Below are 17,481 nucleotides of genomic sequence, written 5' to 3'. Positions count from 1 at the left end.
TATCTGGCTGACATACTGCAAAAAGTTATGCACTGGATTGCAACGTTTGCACAGTTGCACAAGAGCACTGTTGTGCAAGCTCAAAAACTGCACAAATTAGAGTTGTGCGACATCCATTTATATAAACTAGCTGGGCTGGGCGCAGAGCATCTGTGTGTCTGCCAGCCCGACCGGCCTGCTTCTCACCCTTGCCCAGCTGCGTTTTCTGGCCAGCTTTCAAGCCAGTCCATCCCCTCCTCCTGCCCACTGCCGCCTGCTCCCGGCGGCCGAGCGGGCGCCTCCTCATCCTGGCGGTCAGCCCAGCCCACAACTGCCTCCTCCTCATCCTGGCAGTCAGGCCGGCCCACCGCCGCTGCCTCATTATCCTGGCGGCGGGGTCAGCCCACTGCCACCTCATCTTCATCCCGGTGGCTGGCCCACCGCCACTGCCTCCTCATCCCAGCGGCCGTTTACTCCCCATCCCCGTCACTAGTCCGGCAGCTGCTCACGAACTCTCGCGAGAGCTGCCACACATGGGATTAGTGATGGGTATGCCTAGGAGAAATAAATATATAGATGGATGGCTGTACTTTTGCGTAACTCTCATTTGCACAGTGCTCTTGCACAACTGTATGAATGTTATATGCCACCACATATGTAACACTGTGCAATATGTCAGCCACTGCATCGTAAGAACATAAGGACAGCCCAGCTGGATCAGGTCCATGGCAAAATTAATCTATGGAATTATCTGCCATGGGATTTGGTGAGGGCCACTAGCTTGGATAGCTTTAAAAGAGGCTTATTCCAAATTCATGGAGGACAGGTCTATCACTGGCTACTAGTCTGATGGTTATAAGTCACCTCCAGCCTCAGAGGCAAGATGCCTCTAAATACCAGTTGCAGAGGAGAACAGCAGGAGAGAGGGTAGGCCCTCATCTCTTGCCAGTGGGATTCTCAGAGGCATCTGGTGGGCCGCTATGGGAGACAGGAGTCAGGACTAGTGTCAACACAATAAACCAAATTACTGAAGTAACTCTTGAACCTGGGGTTCGGATTAGTTTTACTGCCTCGAATGAAAAGGATTGATCTGATCATTTCAAATACTGAACCATACTTTGGATGGAGCTCCTTCCATATGTGATGCCTTGGTCAATTGCCCCACTAAAGGCCATGGCCACACGTTATTGTCTCAATAGACAATAATAACAATACCTATATTTATTTAGGGATAAGTTCAGCAGACTTACTTTTGAACTCCCTCAGTATCTTGTTCCCAGAGAATGGTAATTTGGGGAAGGGAAAGAAGCTTCCAGGCCATCGCCTCTTCATCTTTAATAATGTTTTCTTCTTCCTGAAGTAAGATAATACATTACATTACAGCAGTGTTCACATGTATAACATATGTCACCTCAAGAGCCTCTTTTTCAGCACTTGAAGAGAAACAATAGTTGTGTCAACACCAGCCTAGTGTTATAAGATAGAATAGGCAGATATAGTGAAAATTAATTTGTCTTACGCTTGTAAATGAAACACTTCTCAGAATGCAATATAGCAATGGAGAAATTCTAGCTTATATAAATTAAATCAGAAACTCAAACCCAACAATTCCTAGACTGTGGTTCAGGGAGTACCAGCAGTCCTTGATGCACTTTCAGGTCATTCCTTGAAACCATAATAAAAATAGGGAACAATACTGAAGAACCAAAAGCTTCAAGTTCCCACTCCATGCTGAAGTGAAGTTCCCATCCAATACTGAAGCTGGAACCTATCCAACTTGGACAAGTTGTCTTCCCATATGGCTTTCCCTTCCCCATTTTCCTTTCTCCTGTTGGGGAACAATTGGAATATTTTGCCTACTACATTAAAATGCATAGGCCAAGCTGAAGTCCTAGAAAAATATGCACAGGTCTCTATAGATTTAAAGAAAGGTACAAATTTTTATTACCAATAATTAAAACAATGATATTTTGCAAATGACTTCAGTAATACACAGAGTGCATTTAGATATTTTTTTTAAGCACATACTTCATTCAGAGAGTACTTAATGCCATGGTCCTACTAAAGAATGCACAGATGCATCAAATTATTGTAGGTCAAACCAGGCAACACATCCAAGAAGGAAACTGACCTTCTTCCAAAAGAGAGTGATATTTTGGCAAGAGCAAGTATTACTGCGGCTAAACAATTTCTATGTACTAGGTTCCACACCAGTTATGTTAATATAACTTTCACTGTTACAAAAGGCTTGTAAGAATATTACGTCCAAAGATTTGCCCTATGCATAACTGAAATTGTATAATAGCGAACAGATTCACTGTTTCTAAGAACACATTTATTATAGAAAGCCTCAAATTATCCATGCTATAACCAGGTAGCAAAAATTCAATAGCATCTATTTTTGAGCTGTTCTATTTCTTAAACAAGGAAGCATACCCAAAATAGCCGTGTTGATTTACAGTCCAACTCAAAATAGAAATGTCACGTCCTACAAGAAAAAGTCAATACAGGGAGGAAATTTCTCTCTCTCTCCCAAGTGCTTAGAATTACAGGCAATTTAAAAAATGAAAGAAAAAGAAAATATGATTGCAAAACACTCTACAGAACTATAGAAGTTATTATTAATAATTTATGAAATGAGCAAACAATATACTGCAACCTGCTGAACAGCATGTTACTAATTCGTATCTGATTAACAAAAGCAATTGGAACACCAAATTTTTCGCCTTGATTGTACATCCAGAAATCTCTACTTCTAGAGTAGTTCCATTGAACACAGCGGAATTGCTAGTTAGTCAGTTATTGTAGTTGCTCCAATCCAGGGATTCATGTTCACTCAAATGTGCACACGGATCCTTTGAATACATAGAGGCTTGGTTCACACAATAAGGCTGTATATAGCTTGGTATTAACCTATTAAGCAGCTCACCATTAGGTAGCATTGCTATTTTTTTTTTTGTTCTACATGACACAGTATGTTTTTAGAAGCTGTTTAAAGATTCACATTTCCCTGGCAGACACTCTCCCACTGAATGAGGTGATTATTTATATGTTTGTTTGTTCCAATTTGTAGCCCACCCCAAACGGCCGTCTCTGGGCTCTGTACAGCAATATAAAACAGATTAAAAGCGAATACCTTAAAACAATTTAAAACCACAGTCAAGTTAAAAAGCTAGGGTGAAAAAACAAGTCTTTAAAGACTTTTAAAAAGGGGACTAGCTAACTAACAAGCAGAAGGTTGCTGGTTTGAATCTCCGCTGGTATGTTTCCCAGACTATGGGAAACACCTATATCGAGCAGCAGCAATAAAGGAAGATGCTGAAAAGCATCATCAAATACTGTGCAGGAGGAGGCAATGGTAAATCCCTCCTGTATTCTACCAAAAGAAAACCACAGGGCTCTGTGGGCACCAGGAGTCAAAATTGACTTGATGTCACACTTTACCTTGAATTTAAAAAAGCTGTCAGACATGGGGAGGCTCTTATTTCAGCTGGGAGCACATTCCAGAGTCTTGGGCCAGCAAAAGAGAAGGCCCATCCCTGCATAGCCACCAGACAAGCTGGTGGCAACTGCAGACAAACCTCTTCAAATGATCTCAGTGTGCAATGGAGCTCATAGCTAAGAAAATGTTCTCTTAAATACCCCAGGCCTAAGCTGCTTAGGGCTTTACAGGTTATAACCAGCACCTTGTCGAAACTAAGCTGCTTAGGGCTTTATAGGTTATGACCAGCACCGCCTGGAAACATATTGGTAGCCAGTGCTCCCTCTAACAGGGATTCCCAGATGTTGTTGACTACAACTCACATAATCCCCAGCCAAAGGCCACTGCAGCTAGGGATGCTGGGAGTTGTAGTGAACAACAGCTGGGAATCCCTGTTAAAGGGAATACTGTTGGTAGCCAGTGTAGCTCTTTTAGTATAGAAGTAATATGGTCTCTCCTAGATGACCCAGAGAGCAACCTGGCTGTTACATTCTGTACCAACTGCAGTTTCAAGATTACGTACAAATACAGCCCCACACAGAGTGCATTGCAATAGTCCAGTCTGGAGATTACTAGCAAATGTACCACGGTTCTGAGGTCATTTATCTCAAGAAACAAACACAGCTGGTGTATCAGCCAAAACTGATAGAAAGTACCTCTGTCCACTGCCTCAACCTGGGACACCAGGGAGAGGTTTGGATCCAGTAGCATCCCCAGATTGCATACCTGTTCCTTCTGGGGAACCCCATCCAGAACTGGCAGATCAAAATTGTCTCCTGAGTTCCAACCCCACACAATAAGTATTTCTATTTGGATTCAGTCTCAGTCTGTTATTGCTCATCCAGCCCATTACCATCTCCAGGCAGGCATTTAAGGAGGAGATGCCTTCTCCTGATGATGTTGACATGGAAAAATAGATTTGGTGTCATCAGAATATTGAGAAACCCTGCACCAAATCTCCTGATGATCTCTCCCAGCATTTTCATGTAGATGTTAAAGAGCACTGGAGATAGTATGGAACCCTGGGGGACACCATATAAAAGTTCAGATTTTGAAGAACAACAGTCTTCCAGTGACACCATCCAGAATCTGCCCAAGAGGTAGGAGCAAAACCACTGCAGAGCACTGCCTCCCACCCCCAACCCCTTCAGATGCTCCAGAAGGATACTATGGTTGATAGTATAGAAAGCCACCAAGAGATCCAAAAGGACCAACAGAGTAACACTTCCTCTGTCAATTCCCCATAGAATTGAAATCCATCAGGCTGATCAAGGCAGTCTCCACCCCATAGCCCAAAAACCAGTCTGAAATGAGTCTAGATTGCCTGGAGCTGGGAGGCCACCACCCTCTCAATTATCTTGCCCAACCATCAAAGATTGGAGACAAGTCAATAGCTGCTTAATTCTGAGGGATCCAATGCAGGCTTCTTCAGAAGAGATCTAATAATTGCCTCCTTAAGATAAGGAGGCATTCTTCCTCCCTCAGAGAAGCATTTTTAATATCTACCAGGCCTTCTACAACAACCCCTTTGTTAGACAGTCTAAGCTATATCAGACAAGGGTCAAGACAACAGGTAGTAGGCTGCACCATTCCAAGCAGCTTGTCTGCATCCTCAAGAGTCACAAACTAAACTGATCCAGCCTAACCACATAAGAGGAGTTGTTGGACACCTCCGCATCAGACACTGCAGTAACTGTGGGGTCTGAGTCTAAGTCAGCCCCAAAACAAGATACTTTATGCACAAAGAACTCATTAAAAACATCACAGCAGGTAACTGATGGTTCCAAATTCTGATTCAAAGGAGGAGGGGCATGTACTAGCTCTCTCACAACTCTGAACAACTCCACTGGATGTGATCTTGTGGATACAATACACGAAGAAAAGAATAGCTTCTTTGCCGCACACATTGCCTGAGCATACATCTTCAAACATGCTCTTTTTTGTAATCTGTTGGATTTGAGTCTTTCTCCACTTGTGCTCCAGTTGTCTACCTTGACACTTTAGCCCCTGTAGTTCTTCCATATACCAAGGGACCAGTTTTGAAGCAGGTCAGAGAGGACACTTAGGAGCAGTCATATCTGCTGCCCTGGTGAGTTTGATGTTCCAATTTTCCACCAAGGAAGGCATCAACAGGATCACCGGCCGAGCCAACACAGAATTATTCCAAGGCTTCTTGGAATCCTATTGGATTCAATAACCTTCTCCGGCAGACCATCTCAGTATGCCCTTCACCCCTGCAGAGGTGGGACATGGTTGTAAGTCCAACCTTATTTAAAAGGTGTTTCGTCCATCTCAAGGGGGAAATCATACGGGTCCCCACACATGCAACAACACCCTGATCAGAGTAAAAGACTAGATCAACTGTGTGGCCAGCAATGTGTGTTGGTCCTGAGACTGCTTGGGATAGGTCCGTAGTCATCATGGTTGCTATGAACTCCTGAGCCACCCCGGACAAATTGGTCCCAAAGCGTACACTGAAGTCTCCCACCACCACAAGCCTGAGAGACGCCAATGCCAAGCCCGAGACCATGTCCGTCAGGCTGGTCATTGCCTGGGAGGGGAGGAATGTCAGAAGAGGCAGAACCGAATGTTCGGTTGTAGCGGCAGGCATCGCAGCAGCAGCTGGCATCAACGGATGCTGAGGAGGGTCGAGGGCGGTAAGCGCTGCCAGCGCGCTAATCGGACCCCGCAGGGGGGTCATGAGTTTGCAAGGAATCCCGGGAGGGTTCGGAGGCTGGAACAATATGCTCTGGTACCCTGTCGTTCTTTGTAGGAACGGCGGAGCTAGACTTTAAAGGAGAGCTAAAATGGCCGCCGCACCCTCAACAGTTAGATCGGGCGGGAAAGCGGAAGCTTGCTGCACCCAAACTGCCTTCAACTGCAGCCTTTCGCTCAGCGGCGCGCTGCCAGGGGATCGCTTTTGCTTTTTCTTCTTTAAAATGCCCTTTTCTTGCAGATGTTTTGTTTTCTATGCCGATTTTTTGGGCGGCGGGGTGCACAAGGCAGAAACCTCCTGGCTAACAGTAGCCTCTCTTTCAACTCTATTAACAATGGCCGATTGCCTCAAGGACGCTGTCCCTTCGACCGAGGGAACAATCATGGCTTCCGTGAAGGGGTCCTCCGAAAGGAAACCCTTCAACATATCCCCCATATGGGCAGCCTCCATATCCAGAATGACACGGAGCTCTATCAGAGGAAATTATCAGGCGAAGATCCAAGAACTAAAATAACTAAATATGCGCAATTGGCGACTCCCTTCCCACCCTGGCACACAGAAGAAAGGAAGGGAGAAGAACTGGCCTGAAAGTAGTTTGACAAAATAGAAGACAAAGTAGATAAAGCTGTGAAATTTTCCTCACAGCAAGAATCAAGCTCTGTCTGTGGAGTGAGACAGGACTGGAACTGGGGATGAGTGACAGCAGTCCCTGGTCCTCAAACTTAAGAACATGCATTCGATAAGGTCAGACTCTTTGACAGGAATCCTGGTAAGAGATATGTTGTTCTATATAGACCACAGCCATTCCGCCTCCACATCCACGTCCCCTTACCTGCTCCTCAACAGAGCAGGCTGGGATCTGACTGGATGCCAGCCTCCCCTAACCAAGTCTCTGTGATGCATAACAGGTCAGCACGTTGATTATGACATCAATGGTGCTCAACCTCCCTGCAGGTTTCTGATCTATGTGGGAGGAGTGACTGAGTTGTGTGGATTCGTTTTACATTGATTGCTGAAAATGACAGGGAAAGGATTTGTAAAAGGAAATTCAGAAAATCTGCCATGCCGTTTGTAGATTCCTGTTAAAGAAACTCTTCTTAAGTTGGACTGGTCAGTGACAAGCTGTGCTTAAGGCCCAATTAGCTGTCAGTCACTATTTTGATGTATTTTTTTGTTTGGGCTTATAAGATGACTATTCATACAGTTACAAACACTGCTTTGGTCCCATTCTTTATACGTCTTGTTGGACTATATGAAGATTACCCATTTAGAGCTAGAATCACATAATTTCATGGTTTGGAAGGGAGCAAAGAGATCATCAAGTCCAACCCCCTGACCAGTGTACAAGCCAAGAGCACCTGGTATTCTCAGATGGTCTCCCATCCAAGTGATAATCAAGTCTGCCCCTCCTTAGCTTCTGAGATCAGATGGTTGCAATGCTTTGGCTTGCTGCCATCTACTAGTTATACACAGAATACCTATCCCGGGGGGTGGGGGGAGGTTGTATCTTCATGCATCCTTTTACATCTGTTTTTTATATATTTAAATAATTATTTGTTTGTCAATGTTTTTAGCAATATTCTTCTCAAATTAATTTTTTCATTTACCTTATTGTCAACTTACAGTCACTTTGGCCATAGCTTGTACACCTTTTTATTTCCCTCACTGAGCAAGGCTTCCACTATTTCTATTAAAGGAAACCTTCCCACTTTTTATAGCTTCCTTAACTCTGCTCATTAACCAGGCTATTAATGCTTTACATGAAAAAGGCCACATAGCAGCTTTTTAAACTGTCTTCAGGGAAAAGCAGACAGAAGCTGAGGATCATTTAGTTTGGGACATTCATCCCTTAGGGATGATAGTGTAAATATTTCAAGTTATCAGTGGGGAGAGGGTAGAACTTGGCAGTGAGCATACAGAATAAAGCCAGAGCTGTTTAAGGAGAACAAAGAGAGAAACTGCACATCAAAAGGTCATTTGGAGAGGGACATGATGTAAAAGTCCTCATATGCTACTACAAACCTCCAAGATGAGATACTTTGACTGCTCAGTGCTAAAGCTCTCATTTTGTTTTGTATGCACATTGCCAAGTTCTTCCCTCTCCCCACCAATGACTTGATATATTTACACTCTCATCTCTAAGTGTCCCAAACTAAATGATCCTCAACTTCTGTCAGTTTCTTCTTCCCCCGCTAAAGTCAGTTTAAAAAGCTGCCATTAGCCCTGGGATGGAAGCTCCCATAAGCACCCATGAAAGGTTCCTGATACGCCTGGTACATCTATTCACAACACTGCTTCCACACTTTGATGCAAATTTCTGCATCTAGTTTCCGAGGATTTTATATAATTTTATGCATCAGGCTTCTGAAGGTCAACCAGATGTGATTCTAAATGTGTCATTAGAGCTTCCTTTCCCCCCTCAAAAGAAAAAGCCTTGTTTTCAAGGGAAAATATAATTAACTTTTATTGGTAAAGATTTTCTCAGGCTTTCAAATATACAAATCTTTGTGCATTTAAGCAAGCCTTTGTGATAGAAATGCAAGTTGTCCTTTCCACTTTTCAAAAACTGGTGAATATCTGGGTTACTGTAGTGCAACCATTCACAACCTGGACAAAACACAGCAATTAAACAGAAGGAAATACAAGCACTATCTTTGCTTAACAATGCCTAAATAAATTACACTATTGATCTTCACAATCTGAAGTAATGCACCTTATGACAACTATTAACTTCTTGTTCTCCATGGCTGTTAATGAACAAAGTTGGTTCTAATTTTTTTCCTGATAGCAGTCTAAAGGCTTTAAATCAATGTTCTGGCCTCAGAGCTTCCCAAGTTTGCAGGTGCTTTAAAAAATGTGTGTTAAGTTTCTGACTTTTAACATTTTTAACACAGAGTTTCCTAACTTTTTGTAAAGGAAGCCACCAACGTATTTTTGGCTTTTCTAAAAAAAGCATTTCGCAAACTGTGTTCTTAGGAACCCTGGCGTTCCTCAGAAGCTTATCAGGAGGTTCTCAATGAGAAGATTAATATCAGCAGACAAGACTCCTTGAAAGACTGCTTTCCCATCATTACCAATCTTCCCTGGTCATGAATACCTATAGGGGATTGCTGGATACATTTGAGAAGACTTTCTATGAGCAGGAGAGCAAGGCCCAAGTGACCTGCATCAAAAGAGTGCATGCCTGAGAACATACCCCACAATCTTCTGCAATGGGCAGGAAATCTGCAACAAACCTGCAGACAAAAAGCTGTGTGGAAAAAGGTTTCCTATGGTTAGGAAGTTTAAAAACCACTGTGCTAGAGATTTTTCTACTGATTCCTACCTCTGATCTGGAAAAGAAAATTTACTATAGACTCAACAGATCCTGTTGGGAAACAACAATCCTGAATGAATTATATTTTTCTTACCAGCATTTTGATCCTTAGCAGAACTCTACTAAGCAAGTTACATTCTTTCCTAACATGAAAAGAGTCACCTCTGATGTGATGTGGCATGGAGGGAAGGAGTTAAATATCCTTCCCGTCCCCACTTGCTGTGGTCACAATTCAATGCTTTAATAATCATCTGGGAATCTTCCCCTAATTCAGTTAATATGCTTTACCATCATTCACAAGTTATGCTTTTCAGAGGTTAAAACACAGAAAAGCCATTCACAAATGTATACAACTCTTAGGGGAGGGGGGTAGTAGATGAAGTGAATTCCGCCCTGAGCCAGTTTTGGAAGGGTGGTATAAAAATTGAATAAATAAATAATAAATAAATAAAATGCACTTCAGATAGAAAACGTTTAAGGTGAGAGAAACAACACAAGGAAGTTGATATGTGACTGTAAAGCCATCTTCCTGCATGGTGATGAACCAAATACAAGTGCATTTAAGAATGCATTGCTGTCTTTCACACATGCACACCATGAAATGGAGAGAAGTTCAAAGGCACTTGAAGCAGTATATGCGAGAAATGAGGAAAATGTGCACAATTAGGAATAAACATTTTGAGAGTAACATGTACTTGCTTGAAGAAATGAATCCAAGTTATGGAGGATCTTGCTGAAGTGACATACAGTGCAAAGACCCTGTTGAGCTACAAATCATTATATTTTAATGGTTACATGGCCATAAATTTAAATAATTTTTGATAAAATACCACCTCATGTACTACGATCTGATTAAAATCAATGATTTGAATCAAATCATTCTGCTTGTGCTGGTGATTTAAAAACCATGATTTAGGCTGTCAGTCTATGCATGTTTACTCAGAGGTATGAGAGAGCTCAAGTGAGGCTTATTCTCAAGTAAATGTGCACAGGATTACAAGCTAAGTTAAACTTTTATTTTAAAATTATATATTTAAATGTTTACATAAGCAGAGCCAGCGTGGTGTGGTGGTTAGAGTGCTGGACTAGGACTGGGGAGACCCGAGTTCAAATTACCATTCAGACATGAAACTAGCTGGGTGACTCTGGGCCAGTCACTTCTCTCTCAGCCTAACCTACTTCACAGGGTAGTTGTGAAAGAGAAACTCAAGTATGTAGTGCACCGCTCTGGGCTCCTTGGAGGAATAGTGGGATATAAATGTAGTAATAATAATAATAATAATAACAATAATCCCCCAGTGAGGCACTACCTTGGCGTACCTTGGCGTGGGGCTTATATGCTCTGAGGAAGGTGAGAGCTGTGCCAGAGGTCCAACCATACTGGACAGGTCTCACCAGAGGAGCCAGATGAAGAGTGCCTCTCCCATCAGGGGCATAACTACCATTAGGCAAGGGGAGGCAGTCGTCTTGCGGCCCCACTGTCTTGAGGGGGCCCCCAGAGGCACATCACATGACTCCCCACCCGCCCATGTTGCACCCCCTATGAATTATGTTGAGTCTCTTGGAAATCAGCAGCAGCAGAGAGTAAAAAAACTAGATTCAATGTGAACTAGATGTTCACCGTATTCATAATGGGGATGTGAGTGTGAGTGCACTATATATTGTGAAGTGAGTTTGTTTGTGTATATCAGCAAGGGGCCCATTTTAAAATCTTGTCTCTGGGCCCCCTCCAACCTTGCTACGGCCCTGGCTCCCATCAACAATATGGTGAGACGTAACTTTAATAAATCTATACCAGATCGGTCGTAGCCCAGGTCAACAAGGACCGTGCCAGGTGCTGGAGTCCCTGGACATCTGGTGGCAAGTGGGCTACAGGACTCAGGATCTTCAGTTGAGCAACCAGGGCTGGAGACTGCAAAGTTATGGAAGAAACGTCGCTTAACAGGAAAAAATATACGGAAAATGCCAACAAGGAAATAATGATCTGCTATTACAAGTCTAGTCCAACTAGAAGAGGTTATTTAAAAAGAATGTACCAAATCTGGAAAGAGAAGCATCCAGATACAGAAATAACAGAACAAAGGCTAGCAGACCAGAGAAGATTCATAATAAGAAATAAAGTATTCACAGGAGTTGAGCTGGAAGAACTGCGGAGAGCAACACAGGTTCAAGATATGGAAGAAGAATTACCACCAACTGAAGTAGTTGCTCTGGCGCAGGTGGAGGAGGTGTTGGAAATAGAGGATGCCACTGTTGCTGAACTGTTTCAAAATCAAAATCAGGCAACCTCCCCTTTGCCTTCATCTAAAAAACCCAAATGCCGTTTAACAGAAAAGCAGCAAGAACAAAGCAAAAAATAACTGAGCACATGAACCAAACGACCACCAGGGTTTGACTTCCATCTCTAAAAACAGTTGCCAAAAAGCAATTTGCTCAGGTATTAAAAGGTGTCAATGCTGCACTTGCAGAAATAACAACCAATACTTTGCAAGAAACAAACCAACTAATGTACAGTGCAGCAACTATAACAACACAAGAGCTTGGATATAAGATCAGTGGACCTGTAAAAAAAGACAGTAGTACATCACCTAAATGGAAGAATAGATTAGAAAATAAAATTACCAGGCTTAGATCAGATGCTAGTAAATTGAAAGATATGAAAGACAAGAAGCTGAAGAATGAAAACACCAAACAGTATCTGATCCAAAAATACCACCTAGATTCAAGGAAAATTAGTGAAGTCCTGGAAATAATAAAGCAGCAAATAACAGCAGTGTCAAAGAAGATTAGCAGATATGAAGCCAGAATTACACAACACAGGCAGAATCTCCAATTCCAGTCGATTCTGAGACGTTTCTATCAAAGCATAGAAGGAGAAACTGCAAGAAACAGAAACACCAAATAAAGAAGAAACAGTGCAATTCTGGGTGAAATTATGGGACAATCCAATAGATTATAATAAAAAGCAGGCTGGGTGAAAGAGGTCGAAAAATGTAACCAACAAATGCAAGATCTAATAATAACACCAGAATTAATAAGTGAAAGAGCAAAGAAAATTAAAAATTGGACTGCACCAGGCGACGATGAACTGCATGGCTTTTGGCGTAAACATCTAACAAGCCTTCATAAACAACTATCAAAACAGTTCAATCACATTTTGCAAGGAGGTGATATTGAACAATGGCTAACAACTGGGAAAACTCATCTCATCATGAAAGACCCAGCAAAAGGTACAGTCCCAAGTAATTATAGACCGATAACCTGCCTGCCAACAATGTTCAAAATGTTAACTGGAATAATAGCAGATGAAGTGATGCAACACTTATTAACTAACAATTTCCAATTGAACAGAAAGGATATTGTCCGAACACCAGAGGCACAAAAGACCAGCTGCTGATTGACAACATGATTTTAGAAAATTGCAAGAAAAGAAAAACAAATCTAAGTGTTGCATGGATTGACTACAAGAAAGCCTTCAACTCATTGCCTCACACATGGATACTAAAATGTTTAGAAATAACTGGTGTCAGCAAAAACATTCAGATATTTATTTAAAAAGCAATGAGCATGTGGAGTACACAGTAAACAATCAATGGTGAGACATTTGGACAGGTTAGCATTAGAAGAGGCATTTTCCAAGGGGACTCACTATCCCCTCTGTTGTTTGTAATCGCCATGACTCCACTTTCACAAATACTAAACAAAACAGGCCTCGGATACCAAACATCTAAAACATCAAGTCAAATCAACCATCTGCTGTACATGGACGATCTGAAGTTGTATGGAAAGTCCCAGTCAGAAATCGAATCACTGCTAAACAGTCCGTATATTCAGTTGTGATATAGCAATGGAGTTTGGACTAGACAAGTGTGCTGTATTAATAATGAACAGAGGAAAAATAAGAAAAACAGAAGGAATAGAACTGTCCAATGGAACTAACATCAAGAACCTGGAAGAGAAAGAACATTACAAATACTTGGGCATTCTCCAGGCTGATAACATTGCACACACTGAAGTTAAAAGAAAAATGGGAAGTGAATATATCAGGAGAGCTAGAAAAATCCTCAAGTCTAAACTCAATGGCGGGAATACCATACACACCATAAACACCTGGGCTATACCTGTTATCAGATACACTGCAGGAATAATAGACTGGACCCAGGCAGAGCTAGAGACGCTAGATCGTAAGACCACGAAAATCATGACCATCAATCATGCTCTGCACCCCCGCAGTGATATAGATAGGCTATACCTCCCTCGCAGCTCAGGTGGAAGAGGAATGCTGCAAGTCCATCAAACAGTAGAGGAGGAGAAAAGAGGCCTTGAAGAATATATCAAGGACAGTGAAGAAGATGCACTTAAAATGGTCAATAATGAGAAACTATTCAACACCAATGAAACAAAGCAGGCCTACAAGAAAGAACAAGTCAAGAACCGAGCAGAAAAATGGAAAAATAAGCCACTGCATGGTCAATATTTGCATAATATAATTGGAAAATCAGACATCACCAAGACCTGGCAATGGCTTAAGAATGGCAACTTGAAGAAAGAAACAGAGGGTTTAATACTGGCTGCACAAGAACAGGCACTAAGAACAAATGCAATAAGAGCAAAAGTCAAAAAATCAACAACAAACAGCAAGTACCGCCTTTGTAAAGATGCAGATGAAACAGTGGGCACCTAATCATCTGCTGTAAAAAGATCGCACAGACTGACTACAAACAAAGGCATGACAAGGTAGCAGGGATGATACACTGGAACATCTGCAAAAAATACATGCTACCTGTAGCCAAAAATTGGTGGGACCATAAAACTGAAAAAGTTGTCGAAAACTAAGATGCAAAAATATGGGACTTCCGACTACAAACAGACAAACATCTGCCACACAATACACCAGATATCACTGTAGTTGAGAAGAAAGAAAAAACAAGTCAAAATAATCGACATAGCAATACCAAGGGAGAGCAGAATAGAAGAAAAAGAAATAGAAAAATAACAAAATACAAAGATCTACAAATTGAAATTGAAATTGAAATGCTGTGGCAGAAAAAGACCAAAATAATCCCAGTGGTAATTGGCGCCCTAGGTGCAATTCCAAAACAACTTGAAGAGCACCTCAGCACCATAGGGGCCAAAGAAATCACCATCAGCCAATTACAAAAAGCAACTTTACTGAGAACAGCCTATATTTTGCGACAATATCTATAATAACCAACAGTGTTGATGATAAAATTCAGCCTTCCCAGGTCCTTGGGAAGGACTCGATGTCTGGATATAATAAACCAGTCAATAACACCTGTCTGACTGTGTAAATAAATAATAAATAATAATAATAATAATAATAACTAGGCACTGTACAAAAAATAAAAATAAAACAGGCTTTGCCTGTAGACTTATCATCTGAATTAAAAGTCAGAAGCATTGTCAGGTTTGAGGGGGACCAAAGGTGGGGTGCATTTGGGGGGGTGAATTTGAGGGGCAGCAGCACAGGTGCTCTCCAACCTCCCCTGTCATAGTGCCTTCAATGCCCAATAGTCCAACCCCTTCCATGCCTTCTGTTGTGCTCTGCTAATAAATCCACAGTAAATACACCCTATGGCTCCATACTCACAATCACTCCTAGGAGTGAGACTTCCCAAATCACTTACACATATGCACTGAAAAGTGTAGAGAGCCACAACTTATTTATTATCCTGACTGTGATTAAGGCAAGGCCTTTATGTTAAAAAATAATTAATATGCATTAACCTTTCTTGTATAAAGGTAAAGTGTGCTGTCAAGTCGGTGTTGACTCCTGGCGACCACAGAGCCCTATGGCTGTCTTTGGTAGAATACAGGAGGGATTTACCATTGCCACCTCTTGCATAGTCTAAGATGATGACTTTCAGCATCTTCCTCTATCGTTACTGCCCAATATAGGTGTTTCCCATAGTCTGAGATGCAGACTATGAATTCAGATTCAGAATCCAGCAGAGATTCAAACCGGCAATCTCTGGCTTGCTAGTCAAGTCATTTCCAGGTATTTTGGCCAAGTCACAAACACTGCAATCCTAAACACACTTGCCAGTGTAAATCCCACTGAACTCAGTGCAACTTACTTGTGAGTAAACATGTTTAGGCATATGCTGTTAACTGCAAAGCAGGTAGTTTCTGGTTGAGAAGTTTGCTTCTGCCATTGATGTAAAGAGGCATTAGGTAAGACTGTAGCTCAGTGACAGAGCATCTGCTTAGCATGTGGAAGCTCCCAGGTTCAAAACCTGGTATCCTCGAGTAGGACTAGGAAAGACTCCTGCCTGAAACCCAGGAGAGCCACTGCCAGTCAGCACAGACAATACTGAGAGAGATGGACCAAGGCTCTGATTCGGTATTAAGTAGCTTCCTGCTCTTATGTATCTCTCGGTGTTAGCAACTCCACCCACCATTCAGGGATAATCACAGAGCTTGAATTATGGCGTGGGGAGACTTATGAGGGGACAAATCTGCCCTCTGCCTTGCATCCCTCACAATACAGTTGCCTAGGAAACCTCTAGCCCACTAATATACTCTGCAGGGTTACTGGGCTTGTAAAAGCTAATGTATGTATAGAGCTTTGAACACTAAGTGAGGTTTGTTTGTTTGTTTGTTTGTTTGTTTTTAAAGAGAGTTGAACCTCGCCCAACAGCCCCCACCCCCAAGGAAGGAAGCTTGGATGGACGGACGGACGGATTTTAGGGACTAGGGAAACAAGAGTATCCCTTGCGAGAAACAAGAGACCTACGAGGAGCTGAAACTTAGGAAGAGTGAGTCAACAAGGGGGGAAGCTGCCTGGTGGTACTGAACTGAGTATCAGTTACTAGGGACCCGTCGAGGCTCAGGACCCCGGGGTGCCTGCGACTGTCTGTGAGGCAGGCTGGGGTTGCTGGCGCGCCTCCTACCTGCGGGCACACACTCGGACTCTCCTTCTCTTTCTCCTTCCCCTTGTCTTTCTCCCTGGTCGCCATGCTGGCCTGAGCGTCTCTGCGTTGCCAAGGGCAGCAGCCTGGGCGGGGCCAGGGCCGAACTACGCTGCCGTCAGAGAAACGGAGCCGAGCTCAGCTCCCTCGCCCTCCTACGAGGCACTTTCTAGGAAGACGGGGTTGGCCTTCCTTCTACTAGGAGAGGGATTCTGTTCGGAGGGGGAGGGAGGCTTCTTAGGACAACAGCAGCCAGAGGCGGGCACAGGGTATAGGAAAACCATGAGTAGGAGGGTGAGATGGGATGGGACGCAGGTAGGGGCTGGTGAAGGAGTGTGTGAGTTGCCCTAGTAACCAGGCAGGGAAGGTTCAGAGGGAGGGATCTAAAACAAAGGCAGTTGAGACAGAGAGAGAGAGAGAGAGAGGAGGAGTGTTGGAGTTAGTTGCTGGGAGTAGGAGGTGTTTTGGGTTGAGAGATTGGTTGGTGTGCTCTGAACAGGAAAGATTGTTGGGCAGGGATATTGGGTGGAACTTGAAGGGTGAATGGGTGGAGGCTGTGAAACCAGACTGTACTGGGCAGCTCCTAGAAACAGATCAGAAAGTCTGGAAGAATTCACTAAATTTACAAACCCAGTTTTTAATTACCTCTTTCCCAGCTCTCTCTCGCGCTCGCTGTTGCTCACACATACACATGTGTTTCATTTTATGAAAAGGAAAAGAAACACTCAAAGTTGAACAGGAATATAAGACTATAGGGAGCTGCCATAGGAAGTCAGTCCATAGGTCCATCTCACTCAGTATTGTCTATGCAGACTGGCAGCGGCTTCTCCAAGGCTGCAGGCAGGAATCTCTCTCATCCCTATCTTGGGGATGCCAGGGAGGGAACTTGGAACCTAGATGCTCTTCCCAAAGCGGTTCCATCCCCTGAGGGGAATACCTTGCAGTGCTCACACGTCTAGTCTCCCATTCATATGCAACCAGGGCGGACCCTGCTTAGCTAAGGGGACAAGTCATGCTTGCTACCACAAGACCAGCTCTCAGGGAGCAGCAAGGCAGG

At 43.0% G+C, this 17,481-nt stretch overlaps 1 protein-coding gene across 2 annotated transcripts in view; it reads right to left on the bottom strand.

Moving 5' to 3' along the window:
* The window catches only part of CABCOCO1 (ciliary associated calcium binding coiled-coil 1), a 102,442-nt gene extending 85,657 nt beyond the window's left edge, over window positions 1-16,785 (bottom strand). Inside the window, exons 1-2 of one of the 2 annotated variants that reach the window (XM_053313012.1) lie at window positions 16,407-16,785; window positions 1,230-1,333 (exon numbers count right to left, since the gene is read on the bottom strand). In XM_053313012.1, the coding sequence (XP_053168987.1) occupies window positions 1,230-1,333; window positions 16,407-16,472 (170 nt within the window). In that variant the 5' untranslated portion in view covers window positions 16,473-16,785. The remainder of the gene's footprint in view (window positions 1-1,229; window positions 1,334-16,406) is intronic. The other variant, XM_053313013.1, reaches the window with a different exon arrangement.
* Between the last annotated feature and the right edge of the window lie 696 nt (window positions 16,786-17,481).

This window comes from Hemicordylus capensis, chromosome 3 (genome assembly GCF_027244095.1).
Source record: "Hemicordylus capensis ecotype Gifberg chromosome 3, rHemCap1.1.pri, whole genome shotgun sequence".
Taxonomy (NCBI): domain Eukaryota; kingdom Metazoa; phylum Chordata; class Lepidosauria; order Squamata; family Cordylidae; genus Hemicordylus; species Hemicordylus capensis.
This window is presented reverse-complemented; position numbering and strand designations above follow the sequence as displayed.